Raw genomic sequence first — 23,375 nt, 5'->3', positions numbered from 1 at the left:
TGACACTGACTCAGTGTTTTGAAACCTTTGGCTTCCTTACAATGAATTTTATTTTTTTAACAAAGTCAAATGTGGAGCACAAATCAAATGAATAATACACAATTAAGTAAACATCATGCCAGATTTGCAACTCACCGTTCATTCTGAAAATCCAGACAAAACAGAGTAGGGCAATTTAGCATTCGGCATGAATTGCAGTTGTGTCTGTCCCCAGAAAGTTTCAAGTTAATTCCAGGAGATGTTTAAACAAGATTGTTTACATTTTGAAAGGTTCTCCATAGTTTTGATTTGCTGAGACAGAGCAGTTAAACATTACAGTACAACCGATGCCTAGCGAGCACTTTTATAAAGAAAAGAAAGGCATTACAACTGTGAATTCGCTGTTTAATTAAATAATAGTAAGGACTCACTGTCCAGCATGTGTGAACTGTTTCTTACGACTTCTACATTGTATTAACGTACTAACGACAGATTGCTAATGTCACTGCAAAGCCCTCGTTAGTCACATGACTTTCCCGGGTGTCACGTGATAGTAACTGTGTCACGTGGGGTAATCAAAACAAAAAGTAGACATGATAAAATAAATACAAAGTAATAACAGTAACAAAATAAAAAAATAATAATAATAATAATAACAAAATTAATAAAAATAAAAGTATTTTGACATCGAATTTGTATGTTCAAAGGCAACCAAGTGTTCGTCAGTGGATTAAAATTTTTATTGCATACATTTTATGCATTTTTTCTTTGTTGTAATTAAATATTTATAATAAGGTTTTTATAATTATAACTATGCAATACGTGTAACACATTTTAATTTACCAAAAATACACCAAACTTCTCAACATTAGTATGTAGATACAAAAGTGAAAATGTTGACAAACTCTTCTGATATCACTAATCTAATATCACAGATTATTAATACTTTTAAATGACATGCAGCTGTTCACAGTTCATATTCAAGCACTCTCTTCTTATGTTCAAGTTCAATAAGACAAAAAAATATTGAATCCAGCACTCAATTTTAAATTTTTTCACTGATTTCTCAGAAATGATGATCACCATTAACATTCAACAGATATGAAGATGTGCAGTCTGTGCAGAGTCTACTGTTACACGCTGCTTCAAGGAATAGTTCACCCAAAAATGAAAATTCTCTTATCATTTACTCGCCCTCATGCCATCCCAGATGTGTATGACTTTCTTTCTTCCGCTGAACGCAAAGATTTTTAGAAGAATATCTCAGCTCTGTAGGTCCATACAATGCAAGTGAATGAGTACCAACATTCTGAAGCTTAAAAAAGTACATAAAGGCAGCATAAAAGTAATCCATAAGACTCCAATTATTAAATCCAAGTATTTAGGAGTGATATGATAGGTGTGGATGAGAAAAAGATCGATATTTAAGTCCTTTTTTTACTATAAATTCTCCTCCCTAACCAGTAGGTGGTGATATACACCAAAAATGTGAATCGGCAAAAACAAAAGAAAAATATGAAAGTGAAAATGGAGATTTATAGTAAAAAAAGGATTTAAAAATTTTTCTGTTTCTCACCCAAACCTATCATATCGCTTCTGAAGACATGGATTTAACTACTGGAGTCCTATGTATTACTTTATGCTGCATTTATGTGTTTTTGGTGCATCAAAATTTTGTATTGTGCTTTTCTTTTGCATTGTGAAGACCTACAGAGCTGAAATATTCTTCTAAAAATCTTTGTTTGTGTTCTGCAGAAGAAAGAAAGTCATGTACATCTGGGCTGGCATGAGGGTGAGAAAATTATGAACAACATTTTTTAATTTTTGCATGAACTATTCCTTAAAAGCACAGTGCTACCTCTCCATGGTCCCTTGTATGTGATTTCTTCCCTATATTACAGGTGTGCAGTGGTAAGTTTGCACTGTATTTGTGGTATCAAGCAATGTGGTGCCTTCCTCAGTGGAAGGAAGAGGCAGGCTGGAGTTGTAGTGATGTTGATTCAATCCATCCCGTGACTCAGGTTATCTTGGGTCAATCATGGTTTCATCTGCATCTTTAGATTTCTCTGTGACATCCGGGCCTCTCTGACTCTCAGATGTCTTTTGTTCTAGACCTGTTACTGTGTGATGTTTAATTGACTTCATGAGGATTTGATTGCCACACAATTAATGTAAACTACAGTTTTGTGATATTTGGTTAATAGTTTTACAGTGGGGTGCAAATGTCTGAGTCCACAAATGAAACTTCTTCTATTTTTGCACTCTTTTAAAAATTATTACAAATATTTTTGTTACAAATCATTTAATCAGCATAAGAATTTGAGCAAAATGTTGAAACGTTTATGTGAATTTCAGAATTTCTTAAAAATTCCTCTTCTGCTTTATTTACAGCATATTCAGAAATTTGTTAAAAGCCTGATGATCCACATTATTCCAGCATGATTTGAGAACGTTCCAAAGAGCATCTTGTGTGCTTCAATGTAAGCAAAGAAATCTGACCTTTTGTACAAAGGAGTTAAAGTCAATGTTACAGATTTGCTTACATTTTAATTAGGGACCTACTGTAGAAATACTGGATGTTGAGGGGGACCTACACAATATTAAGCAGGTGGTTTTAATGTTGTGGCTGATCGGTGTATAGAGAAGCATGTTGGGGGTTCACTAAACTTACATAGCAGGGAAAATGTTATAAGCCCAGTATGTAAATATGTCTTAAAGGGCATGTCCCTGAGCTATCAACACTTCTCTTTTGTATTAAGATGAGTTTAAATTTTAGTCACATGTGCTCATGACAAAAAATTGGACTAACCTCATGAACAAACTTTCCATTTTCTTTTCACTGCTTACTTTACGCATGTAAATTGAGGATTTCCTCAAATTACTATTTATGCATAGCCACTTGATTTATCTTAATAGTGGCCATTAATGAAAATTATCTTATAATTTACTCACCCTCATGCCATTCCAGATGTGTATGACTTTCTTTCTTCTGCAGAACACAAATTATGATTTTTAGAAGAATATTTCAGCTTTGTAGGTCCATACAATGCAGGTGAATGGGTGCCAAAATGTTTATGCTCCAAAAAGCACATAAAGGCATCATAAAAGTAATCCATATGACTCCAGTGTTTTAATCCATATTTTCAGAAGTCATATGACAGGTGTGGGTGAAAAACAGATCAATATTTAAGTTTTTTTTTTTTTTGCTTGAAATTCTTCTCCCTGCCCAGTAGGGGGCGGTATACATGAAGAATGTGAATCACCAATAACACAAGAAGAAGAATATGAAAGTGATCTGTTTCTCACCTACACCTATCATATATACTGACTTACGTGATTTTTGGAGTTTCAAAATTTTGGCACCCATTCGCTTGCATTGTATGGACCAAATGAGCAGAGAAAGTCTTCTAAATATCTTCATTTGAATTCAGCAGATGAAAGAAAATCACACATCTGGGATGGCATGAAGGTGAGTAAATGATGAGAGAATTTTCACATTTGGGTGAACTATCCCTTTAATTTTACTTTTCAAATAAAACAATAACAGACTAATAAATCTAATTTTTAATTCTAAAATTATTTTAGTTGTGAAAATCTGTTTGTATACATAACACAAATAATGTTCCCCTGGTGTATACTATTACCACAGAAAAGCAAACAGCTTATAAATTGTAGTAGGACAACATATGAGTAATAAAAATATCACAAACATACAACCAGCAAGTAGTAAAAACAAATAGTAAACAATTAGTGCGTTTTAGTTAATTTGATTAAAAGAGCAATATTAATATTATTATGAATTAATTATAACTTAATATTAAGAATACTTTTATAAAATTATTAGATATGAAAATATTATTATGAAAGTTTGATATGATTATACATAAATGTAGTTGAAGAACACTGGTGTTTGTAAAGGCAGGTCCTTTCAAGGCAGTATGGATGCAGCGGTCAAAAAAGTGTCTCTCCCGCAGAGCACTGTGGGAATAATAGAGGTGCCTATTACAACAGGTCAAATCAGAGCCCGACACTCAATGTCGAGCAAAGTTTGCTGTGATAAGTCTTATTCGGTTCTGTGTCCTGGCCAATTGGAGCCCTTGTTAAGGTTAGGATGCTATGAATGATTAACAAGGCCACACGTTGCATGATCATGAAAAGAATAAAAGGATAATTCACATAGATTACAATGGTAAAATGGAAGATAACTTATTTCCACCGCACTGTCGAACTCTCCAAGTGTGTAATTTTTAAGAATGTTTCATTTATGTTACCTGTAAGTTATATAACCAGAGGTTCTCTGTTCATGTGGTTAGTGCTGGTCATCCCAGGTGGCTGTGTATTCTGATAACAACTCATGGCAATAGCAACAGGTTGGTCTGCTCTGGCAGTGCAGTTTCCCTGAGAGTCATCTGCTTGTGTATTGATTCTTCCATTTCTCCTGAACGAATTTCTTAGTCCATTGGAGAGTCTGCTTGAGACTTTACGCATGACACCAGAAATTCCCTTGGTGCGTTTATACGGAGCAATGTCATCTTCCAACTCCTCTGGAGGCACTTCAATATTACCAGTGTACCAAAATACCCACCAGATAAGACTCAGGAAAATGATCACAGCTCCAGCATAAATTAAAAAGTCATGGAAAAAAATGTTCCAAAACACCCCAGTCAGGAGTATAAAGAGTCCAAAGATGTCATGAAAAACAGCAAACCAAAATGAAAATTTACAGCGACCAACTCCTGGATGTTTTTTCTCCATAGTGCAATCTTAATGTGCTTTTTAAGTATACCATTAGAATGCAGCCCATCTAATCAAATACACAGACATCATCAGAAGACTACAGTGGCAAAAGAGCACTGAGTTATGAACAGGAGTGTGTGTTGTGGTAGAATTATGACGTAAACCTGTACAAATGTACAAAGTACACAGAAGTGAATAAACCCTGAGATTCAGCATTTATCTTTACAGATACAGTATCAGAAACCTTTGACAGAAGACAAACAATTATCACAACTATGTGCGCAAAATTACAAATATCTAAATTAAAGGGTTAGTTTATATCAAGTAAAATGTACACATCCTCATGTCGCTCCAAACTCGTATGACTTTCCTTCATCCGTGGAACACAAAAGGAGATGTTAGGCAGTATGTTAGTCTCACCATTCACTTTCATTGCATCTTTTTTTTGCCTAACATCACCTTTTAGGAAATTCACACAGGTTTAAAACAACACGAGGGTGCGTAAAAACAGTTTTCATTTAGACATACAATATACGTGATATTTACACAGTTTTTATGTCATCAACCTTTCCAAGATTTACATGAAAACCAGTTAAAATTCCACAAGTTATCCATCAATTCATCCCATTCTAGATCTTGCATGAATCTTTTGTCCTTTACGCTTCAGTCTTTCCTTTATGATTGAAATCCAGACCACACTTAGCACAACAAACACTAGCCCAATTGACAAACACAATGGCCCGATTTCATGTCCAGCATTGGTCACATATATGTTTTCACTTTTCAGTAACTCACTAGAATTGAGGATGATTACCACAAAACCAGCAACTAATGCTATTCCACCAAAGATCAATACAAAGATGGATTTGTGGTAGGAAGACCAGCAAGCGGGGTCTTTGGGTACAGGGTCCTGAACTGGAGTTAAAGCAGTCTGCACAGTTGTGTCTTCACTGAAGTCACCCTGAGCCATGGAGCATCTGAATTGAAAACAAGGCCTACACCTACAGACCAAAACCCATAAAAAAAGGAGGAAAACGCAAATAAATGAACTAAATAAAAGAAAACTCACTTAGACATGTATACAGTTTAATTCATTTTTGTTCTTGAGAAATATTGGTGGCATCAGAAGCAAAAGGAGATACAGAAATTACATTTAAACATTTTACTTGCCTTTTCTGTTCAGTTTCTAAGGATATTCAATTCCTCGTGCTGTGATAAGCCTAAGATGTACCTCCAAGAAGCATACTTGTTTTCAGGAAGCAAGATAAATAAAGCTAGTCTCAAAAGACATTTCTACAGATGCTAAACCTCTGTTCTGACCATCAGTTGCTGACCTTTTTAATTATAGGTGGCCTTTCAAAACAATTTTAAACAACTTTTAAATCCATAGAGGGTTGCTCGCCACAACATGCGATTTCTCTCATGAACGTTACTGAACAAAACTCAATCCAATCCCCTTTGATCTAAACCAGAGTGAGCAGAAACTTCAGCACAAACAGAACAGCAGCTGGTCCAACACATCGCTGGGCGTGTTGTCTGCTTCCACAAAGACCATGTAATATAATACTTCCATTATACAGACCTATCATACAGACAACCCCCAAAACGTGGGTCTACCTTAGAATTATACTCTAAATAAGCAAACATTCACAGAAATCTGATTAGGAATTCTTTTAATTTAGTGTTGAGCTTTAAGAGAGTAAATGTAGACATGAATTTCATGATCATAACCATATATGGCAGTGTTTCTCAACTGGTGGGTCGCAGGTCTATTCGAACTGGGTCACGGACAGCAGGGAAAGAACGATGCCATGGTTCTCTCAATGAAGATTTTTTTTATTTAGAATGTAGAAAGCAGCACGTACAATTCAGTTTACAAAAATGTACATAGAGTAACATTCATTCAGTGAGAACAAGTACAAAATTGCTTTACGATTTTACATGAGTAAAAGTAACTGTTATATTCTGACAAAATGTTATAGTTTCATATAAAATACAGGGTTGCTGCAGAGTTTTTAAAAACAACTTTAAGACTTTTTAATACCTTTTTCAAGACCTGAACAAATCAAATTAACACTGTATCCCCATACCAAAACAAACAAACACAATCTTAAAATAAATCATGTACCACAGACTTTTACTTAAACAGGCAGGAGCACACATTCAACATAGCCTTAACATTGATCATCAGTAAAACAGGGTAGGCTATATGCAAGATTATAATACTCAATACATGTTTTCCACATATATTACATTAAAATTGATTTATGTATGGCAGTGGTTCTCATTTTTTGGGTCACGCCCCCATTTGAAACAAGAAAAACTTTGTTCAAAATCATTTTGTTTTTACTGAATTTTTGTTTTTTGTTTTTAAAGATTAAACAATTTTCTTTCATCTTCATTTGACAAAAAAGGTGTTATTTAAAAATACAATGAAAACGTCTCGGTTATGTACATAACCTCGGTCCCCTGAGACAAAGGGAGCGAGACATGTGTAGCAACGCATATGGGGAATACCTTCTTATACGTCCTAGTTGAAACCTCTCTACAATAACGCAAATATTATAATATTGGCTATGGTGTTTGAGCCCCGCCTGTTTTGGCGCGAAACTGTCTGCTATAAAAACAGGTACACAAACACTATTTCCTCAGAATTTCTTCCTTCAAGGCAGCGATCATCTGTTGTCTAGAAGCCCTCTACAGAATTTCTGACTGAGAACAAGGAGCGCATCGCTTGTACCTCAAGAACTCTGAATCTTGTAGTGTGGCTAGCATTCGCAATGTCTCGTTCCCTTTGTCTCAGGGAACCGAGGTTACGTATGTAACAAAGACGTTCCCTTATGACTCAGTACACTCAACATTGCGTAGCAACACATATGAGGAACAGAATCCCATCACGCCACACTACACGACATAACTTCCCAGAGAGGAACATGACGCCGCAGTCTCGTGGGACGGTGACAGACATTGGTAATGCCGCAGTGAGTGATCCTTGTGTTGGCCAGGAGGGGAGCACTCTTGTAAGGACACACAATTCGTCCATGTCCATGAGGAGGCCATGTCTCTAGTTGAGTGTGCTTTAACACCAATTGGGCAAGTCTTACCCTGCAACTCATAAGCCAGGGCAACTGCACTGACAATCCAGTGAGAGAGCCTTTGCTTGGAGATGGACATTCATTTTGTGCATCCTCCATAGCATATAAAGAGCTGATCAGACAGTCTGAAATGGCTAGTATGCTCAACGTATGCACGTAGTGCCCGCACAGGGCATACCAAATGCAATGATTGTTCCTCATCCGAATTCAATGGAGGAGGAATGAAGTCCTGATGGTGAACCACCTGTGCTTTGAAGGCCGTGGTTAGGATCTTAGCCACATTGCCTTTCCTGGGTTTGACAGTGGATCTTGAAAAACCGGGGCCAAAATCCAGACATGAATTGTCGACTGATAGTACATGCAGGTCACCTACCCGGTTTACTGAGGCCAGAGCCAGCAGTAGTGCTGTCTTAACGAAGAACATGGGCAAATCAACAGAGTCCAAAGGCTTAAAGTGGGGCCCTGCGAGAGCTTTTAGGACTAAAGTTAAGTCCCAAGTTGGGACTGTAGCCGGCCGAGGTGAGTTTAATCATCTTGCTCCCTTAAGGAACTTTATGATTAAATCACACTTGCCTATAGAGGTGCTGGCTTCATGTGCGTGATACGCAGAAATAGTTGCCACATACACTTTAAGCGTTGATGGGTTGAGTCCTGCATCTAATCGCTCTTGAAGAAATATTAGAATTTCATATATGGGACAGTTTACTGGGTCTTTCCCTTGTAAGAAACACCAGTCAGTGAACACCCTCAATTTTAGTGCATAGAGACGTCTCATGGACTGTGCTCTGGCCTGTAAAATGGAGTTCATGACTGAACGTGTCAGTTCTGGCACGTCTAGTGTGCCCTGTTCAGGGGCCACACATGCAGGTTTCACAGCTGGGGCTGTGGATGCCAGATTGTGCCTTGCGCTTGAGAGAGCTTGCCATGGGGAAATACCACTGAGAGAGGAGATCCCTTCTCAGTGGTATTTCCCATGGCAAGCTGTACAGCATCTCCATCATTTCTGGAAACCATGGCTGGTTGGGCCATTTCGGCACAACTAATAGAACCGTTTCCTTGTCCTCTCGGACTTTGCATATGACAGAGTGAATTGGAAATGCATATTTGCGTTTCGCAGGCCATGTGTGTGCCATTGCATCCACTCCCAGCGGGGCTTGAGACTTCAAGTACCAGAGGGGACAGTGGGCATTCTCCACTGAGGCAAATAGATCGATTTCTGCTTTGCCGAATATTTTCCAAATCCTCGATACAGTTTGAGTGAAGTCTCCATTCGCCCGGTATCACCCCTTGGCATGACAGTAGGTCCGCACCGTAATTCAGGTGGCCTGGGACATATGTCGCTCTCAGGGAGAGGAGATGATGCTCACTCCATAGGAGGCAGCGACGCATCAGTCTCAACAGTGGTAGTGAATTAATTCCGCCTTGGCGGTTTATATATATGCCAAAACTGTCATGTTGTCTGAGCGAACCAGGACATGACAGCTCACTATTTCTGACTGAAAAGCCTTGTAGGCTAGAAATACAACCAATAGCTGTTGGCGGTTGATGTGCCGCGCTTCGCCCGTCCAGGTGTCGAAAGTCAGGCGCCCATCGCACACCGCCCCCAACCTATGTTGGAAGCAACCGTGATCATATCGCTGGTAAAATGCAAGAGCTGTCCATGGTGCTTAAGCAGCTATACAGTGCCGGGATATAGTGATGCGCATGCGCCCTTGGTGCCAAGCATGTTGTGGCACACAGCGCTTCAGCCAGCACTGCAGAGGTCTCATGTGTAAGTGACCTAATGGAATGACGGCGGATGCCGGCGCCATAAATCCCAATGCTTTTTGAAACAGCTTCAGTGGAAGTGTTCTCTCCAGTTTGAACTGAGACAGACACTGTAGAATGGCCTGAACGCGCATGCTCGTGAGGCGGACTCCCAAAAAGGAGATTTGTTGGCTGGGGGAGAACATGCTCTTTGGTCAGTTCACATTGAGGCCCAAGCTGTTTAGATGCTGAAGCAGTAAGTCTTTGTGCTGGCATAACAGAGCCTCTGATTGCGTCAGTAACAACCAATCATTGAGGTAGTTCAAGATGCATAAGGCGCTCAGTCTCAGAGGGGCGAGAACAGCATCGATGCACTTCGTGAATGTGCGAGGAGCCTAAGACAGTCTGAAGGGCAGAACTTTGAATTGATACACTGTTCCCTCGAATGCGAATCTCAAAAACATTCTGTGATGTCGTACAATTTGGATATGAAAGTACACATCCTTCAGATCTATCGACACAAACCAATCATGTTGGCGTAGATGCGATAAGATCCATTTTGGAGTATTCATTTTGAATGGGCGCTTTGTGAGTGCGCAATTTACATGTCTCAGATCCAGGATCGGCCGAAGCCCTCGAAGCCCTTGTTCTTTGGAACAAGAAAATAACGGCTGTAAAACTCTTTTTGTGCTTGACATTTTGGCACAATCTCTATTGCATTTTTCACGATGAGATTGTGTATTTTGGCTCATAACACTGGCGCATCTTCGGATGAAACCATGGAAGACAAAACGCCATTGAAACGGGGTGGCCGGCGTGCAAATTGGATCGTATAACCATGTTCGATTGTTTTTTGCACCCATTCTGAAATAACCGTTAGGGCTCGCCAAGCGTCCGCGTAATGGGAAAGAGGGCAATTTGGTTTGCTCACTGCATGATATGATGCGAGGCTCACTATAGGGAAGCAGTTGCGTATAATGTGTGTGCTCTGAAGAGGAAAAGGGCTCTTTTTTGAGAATGTGTGAGCATCTCGTGCAACGAGTGCTGTATTCTTTTTTGCACTTATTGCATTTTTTATTGCATTTATTTGAGTACAATACAAAGAAACATCATTTTGAACAATATTGTGAACAACAATATTCCTTTCCCGACAACCAGTAGTGGGAAGATGGGGAACAGTGTTTTTTGTCTCCAATTGAGTCTAAGTCTGTAGCGAGCGGAGCTCTTTGAATGTCTCTGGATTGAAGCCGTTCTCGTCCATTTGCCTGAGGAGCTTGGATTGAAATACCTGGAGCACCACCATTGCGTGATAAGCTTTTCCCGCCAGTGCAGACGTTTGTCGACATGGTTTGGAAGGATGTATGGGCCGTGATTTTCACACCCTGTTACTCTCTGGGCAAAGGTGTGCCGTTACCGCCTCCTCCACAGGGGGTAATTGGGCATAACCATTTTTTTCCCCATAATCCACACTAAAGAGGATGGCATCACTGCGTGAGCACGCCAAGAAGGGCACGCACCAGGACTTGGATAGTTTGTTATGAACTTTGGGGAAGAATGGGGCAGATTTGCGGGACGCTGCCATTTGATGGCGTCTGGACTGCAGCAACCATTCATCAAGGCGAGACTGTTCAGGTTCCTCTGGGGGAGACCACTCAAGGTGAAGCTCTTCGACTGCCCTTGTAAGGGCATGGAGCATCTCCCTGTCAGTGGCGCATGCACATTCCTCTCCCTTGCTGGGGGGAGGGGCGGCAGCATCATCCACTGACCACTGCCTGATGCAGCGAGAAACATGACATCATCATAGTTATCCCCAGCATCAGAACTGCTGAATGAGACGAGACAGCACGCTCTTTCAGAGAGTCGGAGCTCATCTCGCACATAGCATTTCGGAAAACATGCGCTTCGGAGAGATTGAGGGGCTCGTGGTGCGTGCCACCACGTGGACCACCTCAAAGTCATCCTGCTCGACCTCGCGGCCCCGCCGTGCCTCCTCATGTGAATCCTCAGGTATCACAGAACAGATGGGTGGGAGGGTGTATGAAGCTGAATCATCCCTCAGAACGAGGGTGATTCGCTAGCGAAGCATCTTGAGACTCATGCCCTCACAATGAGGACAGTCTGTCTCCATGAGAGCTCTGCATCTTCTAAGCAGTTCTCATGCTGATCTGCTGGCGGAATGTGTCTCTCGCACAAGGAACACTTACGGAACGACATCAATAAAAAGACAAACACCTAAGTGACTCTTTTAGATATATAAATATATAAATTAATATATATTTATATCACAGAATATACAATACACAATATACAACTGCTTTGTAAGGATACACAAACCCTGTCGAGGCACTGCGGGGAATCAGGATGCTGAGGCCCGTTCACCAGCAAAGCGTCAAATGGCAAGGTGGTATGATGTTCGCTGGAGCACTGCAGGGGAGCGGAAAGTCTTCTGACTCATATATATCGATGGCGAAGGTAGAGGGCTTCTAGACAAGAGATGATCGCTGTCTTGAAGGAAGGAATTCTGAGGAAATGGTGTTTGTGCACCTGTTTTTATAGCGGACAGTTTCGTGCCAAAACAGGCGGGGCTCAAACACCATAGCCAATATTAGAAAATTGCTGTTATTGTAGAGATGTTTCAACTAGGTCATATAAGAAGGTATTCCCCATATGCCTTGCTGCAATGTCGAGTCGTAAGGGTGAATGAATAGTTACACCACTCCAGGGGGCGCTCGTCCGCTCAGAAAACCGAATCATCCGTTTATCCGCATTTAACAAGTTTTATATCTCATTGGAGACAATTTTACTCTAGAATAGTTATTTTTTAAATAAAAACTGATAATTGCAAGGAGTCATGCCTATGAATGGAAATAACGTTAAGCAGTCTCTATAAAAGATTTTTTTTTTAAATCCTCATCCAGTAATAATAAATGACTGATTGGCCCATCCTTGATAGCGCTGAAAAATTAACAATTATCACGTGACAGCGTGTACCAGTTTCGGTTGCGGTCAGGACCTCTGGACAATAATTTGCACCTGATTAATTTTACTGATAAACTTGAATAAAAACGGACCTTTCCGCCATAATTTATTCACCCTCGTCGTGCAAAATAAGTATTACTTTTTACATCCGTGAAACACAAGATTGAGGGATGAGAGGATCGTATTTGTGGCTGTCCAAGCTCCGAAAGCTCACATAAAAGCGCCATTTAAGTCACCGTAACACTCGTGCCTTAGATTTCAATTCTTCTGAAGCCATATGATAGTGTTGTGTGAGGAACAGACTGAAATATACGTGTTAATCCACCTCGTCACTCATTTGAAACTGGCGCGCACGCAAGAATGACTTTGTTTACTTGAGCGCACCTGACATCAACGCTTTGGGCTGTCAAGAGCTGCGCGCGCAGGATGCGCTGCTGTGCCAGGCTAAAGTTTAAACAAGGCGGGAGAAAAGAAATTGCGCACATCGGTTCTAATGTATATTTTCACTATTTATGTTGAATGTGTGAAAGTGAACGACATTTGCGGACGGGTCAGTCTTCCGCGCCCCACACTTTGAGAACCACTGAAATAAGAGAAATAAAATTGGCACTCCTACAATAATCTATAACGTATTACAATATAAACAATTAAAAGTAAACCTTGTCATATTTCATCAACACTATGTCATCATCATAAACAGTTGATCTTTAGTGATAGCTTGTCATAAATTTCCGATATGGCTTAATGATTGTGAACTGCTGGAAACACTCACAAGCCCCCACGTGCTTGGAGAAAATACAACAGTGTTTTCACATTGAAGGAAGCGCGTGCATTTATTTAATAAGTTCATAATCTTTTGAAGTTTGATACTCACATTAGGACATATCAAGATTCATGCCTCCAAATTTAAGACCCGTTTAAATGATAATTAAGACGTTTGTTGTATCATTTAAGATATCTACAACTTTGTATTACCTTAAATTTCGGAAAACTGAATTTAAGACTTTTTAAGGTTCCGCAGGAACCCTTAAAATAATATATAGGTAGAATCTATTAGACCTCATTTTTATATCAACAGCGACAGTTCCAGTTTCAAAATGTGTTTCTGCTAGTATTTTTTTTAAATAAATACTATAAGTTATTATCATTTAAGATTAACTACATTTTGGGAGTGGCGCACACCCCCCTAGTGCGGCAGATACTCTGGGAGTGGTGATTACAGCTTTTGGAAAAGGTCATGAGGCATCAGTGTATTACTCACTGCTAATTCAGAGTCTGGGGGACGGAGCTTTAAATTCCCTCAAAAGATTATGGGAGGAAGATTTAAATTTGTTTTTGGAGGAGGGAGTGTGGGCTAGGATTCTTAAAAACTCCAAGTCTGCATCTAGAGATGCAAGGGTGCGCCTTATGCAATTCAAGATTCTACAGGTGCATCTCAATAAATTAGAATGTCGTGGAAAAGTTCATTTATTTCAGTAATTCAACTCAAATTGTGAAACTCGTGTATTAAATAAATTCAATGCACACAGACTGAAGTAGTTTAAGTCTTTGGTTCTTTTAATTGTGATGATTTTGGCTCACATTTAACAAAAACCCACCAATTCACTATCTCAACAAATTAGAATATGGTGACATGCCAATCAGCTAATCAACTCAAAACACCTGCAAAGGTTTCCTGAGCCTTCAAAATGGTCTCTCAGTTTGGTTCACTAGGCTACACAATCATGGGGAAAACTGCTGATCTGACAGTTGTCCAGAAGACAATAATTGACACTCTTCACAAGGAGGGTAAGCCACAAACATTCATTGCCAAAGAAGCTGGCTGTTCACAGAGTGCTGTATCCAAGCATGTTAACAGAAAGTTGAGTGGAAGGAAAAAGTGTGGAAGAAAAAGATGCACAACCAACCGAGAGAACCGCAGCCTTATGATTGTCAAGCAAAATCAATTCAAGAATTTGGGTGACCTTCACAAGGAATGGACTGAGGCTGGGGTCAAGGCATCAAGAGCCACCACACACAGACGTGTCAAGGAATTTGGCTACAGTTGTCGTATTCCTCTTGTTAAGCCACTCCTGAACCACAGACAACGTCAGAGGCGTCTTACCTGGGCTAAGGAGAAGAACTGGACTGTTGCCCAGTGGTCCAAAGTCCTCTTTGCAGATGAGAGCAAGTTTTGTATTTCATTTGGAAACCAAGGTCCTAGAGTCTGGAGGAAGGGTGGAGAAGCTCATAGCCCAAGTTGCTTGAAGTCCAGTGTTAAGTTTCCACAGTCTGTGATGATTTGGGGTGCAATGTCATCTGCTGGTGTTGGTCCATTGTGTTTTTTGAAAACCAAAGTCACTGCACCCGTTTACCAAGAAATGTTGGAGCACTTCATGCTTCCTTCTGCTGACCAGCTTTTTAAAGATGCTAATTTCATTTTCCAGCAGGATTTGGCACCTGCCCACACTGCCAAAAGCACCAAAAGTTGGTTAAATAACCATGGTGTTGGTGTGCTTGACTGGCCAGCAAACTCACCAGACCTGAACCCCATAGAGAATCTATGGGGTATTGTCAAGAGGAAAATGAGAAACAAGAGACCAAAAAATGCAGATGAGCTGAAGGCCACTGTCAAAGAAACCTGGGCTTCCATACCACCTCAGCAGTGCCACAAACTGATCACCTCCATGCCACACCGAATTGAGGCAGTAATTAAAGTAAAAGGAGCCCCTACCAAGTATTGAGTACATATACAGTAAATGAACATACTTTCCAGAAGGCCAACAATTCAATAAAAATGTTTTTTTTTTATTGGTCTTATGATGTATTCTAATTTTTTGAGATAGTGAATTGGTGGGTTTTTGTTAAATGTGAGCCAAAATCATCACAATTAAAAGAACCAAAGACTTAAACTACTTCAGTCTGTGTGCATTGAATTTATTTAATACACGAGTTTCACAATTTGAGTTGAATTACTGAAATAAATGAACTTTTCCACGACATTCTAATTTGAGATGCACCTGTACATAGATTTTATTGGACCCCTTCTAAATTGTATAGGCTTGGTCTTAAGAACACACCCACCTGCTGGCAATGCCATTTAGAAGATGGAGACACCACCCATGTTTTTGGGGGGTGTCATAAGATACAGGAGTTCTGGTTGAGGGTCCAGAATTTTATGGCCGATGTATTGGGTACTTGGATCTCCTTTTGCCCCAGGCTCTGTATTTTGGGTGATGGGGGCAGTCATTGATGTAGGAGATAAGTACATGAAGAATTGGATCCTGGCCTGTGTTATGGTGGGCAGACAGGTTATCCTTAGAGGATGGAAGTCAGTTGGAGCCCCCTCGTTTCATGAGTGGTGTAAGGAGATGGACAGGGTGGCAGCTTGGGAAGAGTTGTCATATAGAAGGCTAGGCAACATGGATATGTTCATCAGGAAGTGGGGCAGATATTTGACCTTTTTGGAGGGCTCTTGGGGAGGGGCAGTGGAAGGAGACATGTTGTTTTAAATGTGTAAGTTTTAGCCTTTTTTTTTTTGAACATATACTTTTTTTAAATGTATTTCTAAATATTTTCTTCAGTTTTATTGTTTGTTTGTGTGTCTTTGTCAATTGTATTTGACCACTGGGGTACCTGTTTGTGTTGGGTGGTGGGGTGGTTAATGTTCGGAAAGAAGGGTTGTAAATAATGTGATTCCAAATATTTTTATATGTGGAATCAAAAACTTTTAATAAAAAAAGATTAACTACATTGACAACCATGGTCATTAGGAGCCTTTCTTCCTATGTATTATGAATGTTCTGTTTATATGATGTTTGAAATTAGGAAACAGAATAATAATGGGCTTACATAAATAAATATGCTCTTCAATTTTTAAAAGGGGGAGAGAAAACTTCCTGTAGCTTTTTTTGTTGACATCAACAACAAAAATAATGTCACTTGATGCATTCACTTTTACTTGAAATACCATGAACAAAACTACGCAAGACCAAAAGAATGCGACCCAGGATACATTAAATACAGGTTACGTTTTTACTTTGATCGCCACTTGATTTCCAATGTAAAATCTGGGCCCGAAGCAAAACCAGTTGATAACCACTGATGTATGGTATACTTTATTATATACAACTCTTGATACAGTACATGTCCAACATATGAAACCGTTCAAAGGGAGAGGTGGTGCACAATTAGTTATGACTGTATTTGATTTATTTGACTTTAGCTTTTCTTTTCAGCCCAAGTGCTGTGACCTTCGATGTTTTCTTTGCCATTTTCTTGTCTTTTCTGATTTTCTTTAGTCCTTTACCAGCAGTAGGCTTAGGTACTTTTTTTAATCCTTTTTTGGGTATCTCCTGAAAAATACAAATTTTCCATAATTTTAAACACAAATTGCATGTAAATAAATAAAATGCATGCAGGACAACTGCAAAATGTATGCCCAGAAATCACAAATAATTGTGTAACACAAATGCAGTGTTTATAAGATACTGGTTGAACATATTGTCCTTTGTTAGACAGGCATTCAATACTGACCTCCTGTCTTGGCTTTTTGGTTGGTGTCTCGATTGGCACCAGTTGTGGAATTTCCTCCTCTTCACTGTCATTCTCTGCCTCCATCTCTTTAGGGATCTTGTCTAATACTTCTGTATTCTTATTTTCGATCTTCCTCTTTTGTGCTTGCTGAAAATAAAGGGTAAATCCAGTGACTTTGAAAAGCAGCCGTAATTTTCATTTTACAAAAAATATAGAATAATTGGCCTCATGACTGCCCGTGAATTCATTTTGTGCCTTGAGGCCGGCATTACCTTGGTTACAGTGGCTTTCTTCTGGGCCACCTCCACCAGTTTGAGATGACTCAGATCAGAGGTGTAGATAGGTAGAGCAACTGAGGTCAGACTTTTTAAATGGATGATTTTTATATTTTTTCCTTTCTGGGGAAAACACAAAAATGAAAAACTAATATATTTTTCATTCTTTCTAAAGTGTAATGAAAGAGCGCTAGTCATGCACACAAAATTATTGTCCCACTCTACGCACCATTTCTAACTTTGTAGAGATGGTGGAAACTGCCGTGACCACATTCTCGACTATCTCATCTGCCGTCATGCCTGAATGTGCTACACGTGCCATGCTGCAAACAAACCAACTCATAATCAGGGCAACTGATATTCATGAGAGAAATTGTGTTAGGTGTAAGGCACATTTGTCATAGTTTGTAGGGACAAGTTCCAATAGATGAAGAGACTCATCTGGATACTCTGAGTTATTATATGCACAGTTTTAAAACCACTTCCAGTTGTGATGGAGACAGAAATGGTTTGCTGATGTGCTTCCAACTTTTTGTATCACAGTAAATAAACAAGGCCCATACCAGCAGGATCCTTTCTTTGAGACACTAAGGGTGGTGCCCTGAATGAGGCGTTCCATGTCTCTGGCCAGGTGTCTGCTCTTTAGATCCACTGACAGAGGACTCCTGAGACAGAGAAAGAACAGCTATGAATATGTCATTGACAATAAATGTGAAAAACAATATGTATATGATACAACAAGAGTGAATTTTAAGTTAGAAATGATATACTCTCACTTCTTCCTTTCGTAGAAATGCTTGCCAATGTGAGACGGTAGCCTGCGTCGGATACGTGCATCTGACAGAAATATATCAAAGTTACTGAGCAGTCTCCTCTTGGCTTCAAACGGCTTATACTCAGTCCTTAACACTTTGAAGGGAATGACCTAACAAGAAAAATCTCAAATGTAAAATTATTTTCCAAGATAGGTACATTCCACGACATTTGGGTTTTGTTCAGACAGGCAGGAAAAATCAGATATGTTGGTGTCTGATAAATCTGATTTGATTAAAATCAGATTTTTCGGATGAGACAATGTTCAGATGTGATTGAGTAGTTTTTTTATTAATTCGAGGCATGACATGGTTGTAATGTAATACAAAGTGCACTCTATCCCAATGTTTCCCAACCACTGTACCGTGGCACACTAGTGTGCCGTGAAAGATTGTCAGGTGTGCCATGGAAAATTATAAAATTCTACAAAATATATAAATGTATGAAAAAAAAAATTCAGGGATCCAAACTCCTCACCTTTCGGAGAAATTCGCCGTTTTGAAACCATAATCGGTCACTTTTGTGATTGTGAAGAGCAATGATTAATGTGCAAAAGCGACTGATATTTATACACGTTAAGGGTCTTTCACATGACTCGCGTCAGCGCTGCAGAATACACTGAAGTCTATAAAGTGACATCACTTTACACCAAAGTGTTTTTCACACACGTTTTTGCTTCACCAATAATGTCTTTGAGAGTACTAAGCAACAAGAAATATATAAAAACTGTCCAAATTTGTGGAGACATTGAATGTCTCAATTTCTTTTAATTAAATATTACCTTATCGTTTACGAATATCAGAGACCCCAGTTACTGAACTAATTTAAATTCACCAAGAAAACGCTTAGACCTAAACATAAATGAGTCCTTTTATTATTTTCTGCTATCACAGCAACTGCAAGCTTTTTTCTTTCTTCCAAATACGTTTTCAATGTTTATTGTGCACACCTCCCACTTTTTTACGTGGCAAACTCGTAAAATCGCCCCTCTGTGACACTTTCTGCAAATCGTCATGTGGAGGGCAAAGCGGCGCTTGACGCTGGCATTGAACGGAGCGTTGACACCTCGACTCAACTAATGTGAAATGTGCTATACAATGACAAAAGAACATTATTGAAACTCAAAATTATTATTATTTGTCTATTACTGTAGTCTTTTCTGATAAAAGTCAAGCTCAGCTGTTTAAATAGGCTACTGTAGGAAAATGATACCGTAGATCTGCTTTGTGTTTATAATTCTAATACTGAAGTCAGTAGATTTGTAGCCATGCAAGTTTTAATAAAGGAGAAGGTAGGGACGTTATTGAAACCCACTTATTAGACTATTATTGTTGTCTTTTTGGATGAAAAATAATGCTCAGACTGAAGGAAAACAATAGATCTGCTTTGTTCTTTTAATGCTTAAACACTATAAAGTCTCTTGGTAGATTTCGGTCATGAACGACTCAAAATGATTCACTGACTCACTCATAGCACATAAGATGCTCATTTGTCGACACCTAGTGACATTTCCAGAAGGGGTCACTGAACTAATCAGTTAATAAAATTGAACAAATTTGTGAAACAGAAGCAAGCCTCACCAAAATACTCTTTATTTGGCAGCTAATTCTGCACAATTGTAAACCTGAATAAACTTGAATCACTAAAATAGCTGGAATTGCTTTTAGCTTATTCTTTAAAAAAAAAATATCCCCAAAAAAATGTTCGTGGACCAATGATTGTCGCACCTTTTTTGCCCCTCATGAGTTCGCATCCCTGTAATTTGTTGTGGCATTGCAAGAACTAATCTACAAATTAGAAAAGCAGTAAATTTGTTGTTTTTTCATTACCCATTTAGCGCTCTTGCCACCTGTGACCTCACACAGCGTAGAAAACCTATGTGACTTGTTTTGTTTTTTCTGCATAGCCGAATTTCAAACATTACAAGTAAACATGCTACTAAGATGGACAGAAAACATGGAAAAGTTCTTTAAAAGGAAAAATATTGATGATGGTTAGCCTATGAGGGATAGTGGTGTGCCGTAGAATTTTTTCGTCATAAAAAGTGTGCCGTGGCAGAAAAAAGGTTGGGAAACACTGATCTATCCAAATAAACTAATTATCATAAACAGATTTATGGGGCATTTACTATGTAATGAAGAATTGTGAATGGTTTTGGACACATATGCATAAATGGATAAAATGTCTCTGTCGCTTACGTTCTCTCATATGCTTTGTGAGTTCGGCATCATGGACAAGAGCAGAGGCATAATTTCCAGTTTTGTCTAATGACTTGCTTGCAAAATTACAGTGTGAACAGTCAGTCCTAAAAAAATTTTAACTACTGCCATTATAAATGCATTAAATGTGTTAATTATATGTATTACAGGTGAAAAAGGCTGTACAGGCATTATAGGCCTTTTTAAAGAGCACCACCTCATCCAAAAAACTGTTAATAAATGAGGGTCAGGCCATCTCTCTTCTCTTCACTCTATGCAAAATCCCTAAAAAGGAGCAAACCACTCACAAGTAAGTTTGTTTTATGGGATCTAATTCTAACAGTCGTTGATTTTAAGATATTTCATGATTAAATGTGCTACTATTAAGAAGTGTTTTGTTTAACCCATTAACCTTTTGTGGCAGTATGAACAAAGCCACTGTCAGATCAAATGGATCTGCTTGGGAAGTCATAGTTGTTTCAAAGTTTGTAGAGACAAGCTCCAATAGAGAAGACTCATCTGGATACACTCTGGGTTACTTTAACACTTTTTAACCCACGACCAGCACTGAGACTGAAGGACAGGGTTTGCTGAAGTGCATATAAATCTTTTACACAAGAAATTTTAATATGAATTGGCTAACTGAAAGCATTTCATACCTCTGTAACATTTTTGACCCCTCTCTCTACAAGTAACCGCTTGTAAAACTTCTCTGTCTGCTCTGAAGTCATGTTGGGCTCATCTCTGGTGAAGAGACAGACCTCTCCTGACTCTGTCCTCAGCCCATTGGGTAAAGGTCTGTGGGGCAAAACACTTGTTAATAGTAGCACATTTTACATTTAATCATGAAATATCTTAAAATCAACGACTGTTAGATTTAGATCCCATAAAACAAACTTACATGCGAATGGTTTGCTCTTTTTTAGGGATTTTCCATTGAGTGAAGAGAAGAGAGATGGCCTGACCCTCATTTATTAACAGTTTTTTGGATGAGGTGGTGCTCTTTAAATAGGCTTGTAATGCCTGTACAGCCTTTTTCACCTGAAATACATATAATTTACACAATTAATGCATTTATAACAGCAGTAGTTCAATTTTCCAATGTCAAAAACAGCAACACTTTTTTTAAATCAGTCATGAGGCATTTGAGGCAGAACTAAAACTACAGCATTCATAAAGATAAAAAAATAAGACACATAATACACGTCAATGCTTGTCTTCGAGTCGCTTACATGTCGTTACAATGTCAGCAAATCAGTTTACCAACATGCAGCCTTGTCTGTTAATTGAAATTGTAAAGTTACTCACCCAATCTTAGATATGCTGACCCAGACGAAACAAATACTATATGAAAAATATGGGAGAACATGGTTAAACATTGCTCGTTTACCTGAGAGCGATCGAGATCCAATTCATCTCGTGTGGACTCCATGATGCACGTGTGTAGAGAACCCTCACAGCGCATGTGCATTTCCGATGGTACCTCAAATTACTTTTATTTTGAAAAAAGTTTTAGCATGACCATTATAACGTCTTATGCTTTTTATTTTCAATCCAGGCTTGAATTAAATACAAATGAAAGCTTGGTGGACTTTTAACAGAAAATTTATAAGTAGGTTATATTTTATTGTCAGGAAATAGATTCGCCATATGTTTAGAGCAGATGCCCAGGATGTATTTGTTCAGCTGATAATCATGGTAATTTTCCGTTTTTGTTTGCTTATTAGTAAGTAATGGTAACTTAATACATAGAAAAAATAATAATATTATTAATAACACATTGTTGCATTATTCCCTTTGGGGGTTCTTATAGGAATAGTCCCAGTTCAAAACAAGTTAAGCTCAAAAACAGACCTTTTTCCACGGACTGTGATGACGCGTTTCCGCCTTATTTATCAGCGTAAATCTGGCAAACTTTTTTATATTAGCAATTTTTTTAAATATTGAGTGTAAATTTATAACATCATGCTTTGTGTTATACTACCCTGGAATTAGTTAAAAAAAAAAAAAATGTTACCACAGCTGCAATGTCATTTTCTCCCATTTGACTCTTAATCCACCGCTCTCTATTCTTCCCTCTTCTGGAAAGTCATTGAAAAGTAACAGTGGATTTTTTTTCGTTTGCTGTTGGAGCAAATGGATAAGTGAAAATAATATTTGCTGTGATCTCCCATTCACTGCTGAAATTTACCCTGCAATCTTTTACTTACTCGTTGAAAAAGTGTGAAAAAGGTCTATCGACAGCATATGTGGCATAATGTTGATTACCACAAAAAAATTATTATTTTGACTCGTCCCTCCTTTTCTATACAAAAGACCAAAATTGAGGTTTCAGTGAGGCACTTAAAATGGAAGTGAATGGGGCCCATTTTGGAGGCTATAAAGGCAGAATTCTTCTGTTAAAACTTGTGTATTGGCAAGGCAAGGCAACTTTATTTATATATCACATTTTATACACAATGGTAATTAAAAGTGCTTTACATAAAGAAAATACAAGGAACATGAAAAAAAATCTATTTTAAAACCAATTTAGAACAAGAAATGAGAAAAGTAATAAAACAACATTTAAAAATCGATTTAAAATTATATAAATGATTAATTAATGAATTAATTAATTAATTTTTAAAGGAAGAGAATACAAAGATAAAATGATACAGTGCAATCAGTGAGAGCAGCACAGTACTCAGACAGTATGCACAGCTAAAAAGATGTGTTTTCAGTCTGGATTTGAATGCAGCTACTTTTGGAGCACATCTGACTTCTCTGGAAGCTGGTTCCAGTTGCAGGTGGTATAATAGCTGAACAATGTTTCACCTTGTTTTGACTGAACCCTGTGTAGTTCTAACTGACTTGATCCTAATGATCTGAGAGGTCAGTTAGTTTATATTCAACAAGCACCTACAATGTATTTAAGTTCTAAGCCATTGAGTGATTTATAAACTAGTACTGGTACCTTAAAATCAATTCTAAATGTAACTGGAATCCAGTGTAAAGACCTGAGGACTGGAGTTATATGATCAGATTTTTTGGTTTGCGTC

At 38.6% G+C, this 23,375-nt stretch overlaps 2 protein-coding genes and 1 non-coding gene across 6 annotated transcripts in view; all 3 read right to left on the bottom strand.

Annotated features, from left to right (window-relative positions):
* Positions 1-586, bottom strand: part of LOC127426722 (sorting nexin-29-like) — a 150,086-nt gene extending 149,500 nt beyond the window's left edge. For 2 of the 4 annotated variants that reach the window (XR_007894848.1, XR_007894849.1), the window contains exon 1: positions 136-586. Coding sequence is in view for 2 of the 4 variants with exons in the window: in XM_051673694.1 (XP_051529654.1) it covers positions 136-142 (7 nt within the window). In the remaining 2 variants the exon portion in view is untranslated. The remainder of the gene's footprint in view (positions 1-135) is intronic. The other 2 variants (XM_051673694.1, XM_051673693.1) reach the window with 2 other exon arrangements.
* Positions 587-16,617: 16,031 nt separating this feature from the next.
* Positions 16,618-21,849, bottom strand: LOC127427362 (ribosomal L1 domain-containing protein 1-like). Its single transcript, XM_051674926.1, has 9 exons — positions 21,728-21,849; positions 21,239-21,378; positions 20,997-21,135; positions 18,103-18,251; positions 17,890-17,991; positions 17,556-17,649; positions 17,324-17,449; positions 17,052-17,198; positions 16,618-16,870 (listed from the first exon to the last, which is right to left on the bottom strand). Exons 1-9 carry the CDS (start codon positions 21,806-21,808, stop codon positions 16,727-16,729), a joined length of 1,122 nt encoding a protein of 373 aa, XP_051530886.1. The 5' UTR covers positions 21,809-21,849; the 3' UTR covers positions 16,618-16,726.
* LOC127427514 (small nucleolar RNA SNORA55) lies at positions 20,810-20,936 on the bottom strand. The gene has a single exon (XR_007894950.1). It is a non-coding gene; the product is annotated as a small nucleolar RNA SNORA55 (small nucleolar RNA).
* Positions 21,850-23,375: the final 1,526 nt, after the last annotated feature.

This window comes from Myxocyprinus asiaticus, chromosome 36, assembly GCF_019703515.2.
Source record: "Myxocyprinus asiaticus isolate MX2 ecotype Aquarium Trade chromosome 36, UBuf_Myxa_2, whole genome shotgun sequence".
Classification (NCBI taxonomy): domain Eukaryota; kingdom Metazoa; phylum Chordata; class Actinopteri; order Cypriniformes; family Catostomidae; genus Myxocyprinus; species Myxocyprinus asiaticus.
The sequence above is the reverse complement of the archived record's forward strand: the minus strand, read 5'-3'. Positions and strand labels throughout refer to the sequence as shown.

Coding starts and splice junctions, on each gene's coding strand:
- LOC127427362 (XM_051674926.1), bottom strand. CDS start 21,808: ATGCACATGCGCTGTGAGGGTTCTCTACACACGTGCATCATGGAGTCC. Junction 18,252..20,996: donor GGGTCAAAAATGTTACAGAG/GTATGAAATGCT, acceptor TTTTCTTGTTAG/GTCATTCCCTTCAAAGTGTT. Junction 17,450..17,555: donor TCTCTACAAAGTTAGAAATG/GTGCGTAGAGTG, acceptor TGTTTTCCCCAG/AAAGGAAAAAATATAAAAAT.